Below are 2,375 nucleotides of genomic sequence, written 5' to 3'. Positions count from 1 at the left end.
TGACCAGGTTTTTCTCTCTTCTCAGTTTTCTCATCCACGAATTCATGATAGCAAGAGCGCTAACATCTTAAGATTGTTGGGAGGATTAAATGCAAAAGCATAGGCTAGTGCCTGGCATGTAGTAACAATTTATAAATGTTAGTCATGTTACTAGCAATAAAATATAATCAATGAATAATATACATTCACTTTATTTTCTTGTTGTCATGATTATTTGTTTTGTTTTGTTTTTCAAATCATTGCTGGTAAGATGGCTAGGATCCCGCGGGGATCTGTCTGGGGTCTCTGCTGAGTGACATTGTAACTCAACACGTGTCACATAGGTTGCTCTTAACCACAGCGAAGCTGACCAGCCTCTTGCCTTCCGCAGTGAGCCACCTCTATGGATTTGGACTGATGGATGCTGAAGCCATGGTGATGGAGGCAGAGAAGTGGACGACTGTTCCCCGGCAGCACGTGTGTGTGGAGAGCACAGACCGACAAATCAAGTAATGTTTGCATGCAGCAGACAGCATGACAATGCCCCGAAAGAAAAGAGGCCAGCCAAGTGCTCCCGACAGCCACTTTTAGCACGTGGAAGCCAAACGCTTCTGTAGTTTCTTTCTGATATAATTATAAAATTGTGATAGAGTGGCTAGGATCCTAAGCTGTTAAATCAATCCACACTAGAGTAACACGAAAATACTTCAAAGAAAAACATCTCTTAAAAAGGGATTTGGGGAGAACTTTACAGGTGGGCTTTCTAAAACTTTCTATTCTATCAATATTTGTTTCTATTTGATGGTGTAGGAATTGTCCAGAATCCAGTGTACTTCATAAAACTGAAAGGACTTTATACCATGTAGTTCTCCAAAAACTGGTGCAAGATGTACGTACTGCAAATGAGACTTCAGTGTACTCAAAGATTTTAGGGCCTATTCCCCAGTTTTGGCTGTACTGACTTGGAGGCTATACTGACAGGGTTTAGCGAACTATTCTGTGAAGTCTCCCCTCAGTGCTAACTCCAGGGAACGCGAGTCCATCTTAATGGCCTTATTAGTATTTTGCTCTTGGCTTTTTCTTCAGAGACTTCTCTGTCTGAAAAATATTTATGAACTTTTGGTTGGTGATGAAATCAGAGCCATTATAATTCTTGAGGAAATTTTTTAGGAAACAGAGGTAAATGGACTCAAGTTTTTTCCCCCATTCTACTCTTTTTTGGCAAAGAATGAGAGAAAAAAAAAAGGAGTAGAAAGTTAACCAGTATCTGTTGAACACTTATCATGGGCCAAGCCAAGTATTTTCTTTGTAAAACTTTATAACTCTTGGGTATTATTCGCATTTGACAAATGAGGTAATGAGATCAAAGGGATTATTGTTTATTCATTTATAGATTCACTCACCAACTCAGCAGCTGTTTTTCTTGCACTTACTGGATACCAAGCTAGATGTTCAGTATAAAAAGAGGAATAAAAAGTCTTTCTTACCCTTGTGGAGCTTACAGTCTAGTGGGGGCATCAAACCAAAAATATATTATAAGTAGATAATTATAAATTATAATAAGTGAAGTTGGAAATAAAAAAGTAGAAAACAAGATAGGAGATTAGAGCATCTTTTGTCTGTGGTCTCAGACAGACAGAATTTAAGCTTTGAGGGCTGGCCCCGTGGCTCACGCAGGAGAGTTCGGTGCTGAGAGCACCAAGGCTGCGGGTTCGGATCCTATATAGGAATGGCCGGTGCGCTCACTGGCTGAGCGTGGTGCAGATCGCACCGTGCAGAGGGTTGCAATCCCCTTACCGGTCAGGAAAAAAAAAAAAAAAAAGAATTTAAGCTTTGACCTTGAAGGAAATGTCAGTAGGGACATTGGTAAAAAAAAGTACTTCAAGCAGAACTTGAATTATCCCGGAACTAGAACTGAAGCCAGTGTGGCTAGTGCCCGGTGTTCAAGGGGGACAGTGGGACAGGAGGCAACCAATGAAGAAAACAGAGACTTGTAGGCAAGAGGGAAGAGTACACCCATGGGTTTTAAAGCAAGGAATGAGCAGATAGGAATTTGAATCAAAACCATGCTGATTCCCAAGCCTCCACCGTGCCACATTATGATGCTTCTCAAAGTGTATTCCATAGATCAGCTACACACCATTTCCTGGGAGCTTGTTAGAAATGCAGATTCTTAGATCCACCCCAGACCTACTCAGTCAGACACTCAGGACTGGGGTCCAGCAATCTGTGTTTTAATAAGGTGCTACCAATGCATGCTCAAGTTTCATGTCCACTATCTGCATCAAGATAAAAGAACCTTAATTCCTTTTTCCTCTTACTTGCATCTTTCCCATGTATAAGCTTTAACCCTTTAAGTGTCCCTATCATTTGGGTGATAGCACTGTTGTCATCTA

At 40.9% G+C, this 2,375-nt stretch overlaps 1 protein-coding gene across 1 annotated transcript in view; it reads left to right on the top strand.

Annotated features, from left to right (window-relative positions):
* Positions 1-340: 340 nt before the first annotated feature.
* LOC103610329 (proprotein convertase subtilisin/kexin type 5-like) overlaps positions 341-2,375 on the top strand; it is a gene marked incomplete at its 5' end in the record, with an annotated part of 39,143 nt that continues 37,108 nt past the window's right edge. Inside the window, one exon of the mRNA XM_008594519.1 lies at positions 341-488. Coding sequence (XP_008592741.1) covers positions 341-488 — 148 coding nt within the window. The remainder of the gene's footprint in view (positions 489-2,375) is intronic.

This window comes from Galeopterus variegatus, unplaced genomic scaffold (genome assembly GCF_000696425.1).
Source record: "Galeopterus variegatus unplaced genomic scaffold, G_variegatus-3.0.2 Scaffold10944, whole genome shotgun sequence".
Classification (NCBI taxonomy): Eukaryota; Metazoa; Chordata; class Mammalia; order Dermoptera; family Cynocephalidae; genus Galeopterus; species Galeopterus variegatus.
This window is presented reverse-complemented; position numbering and strand designations above follow the sequence as displayed.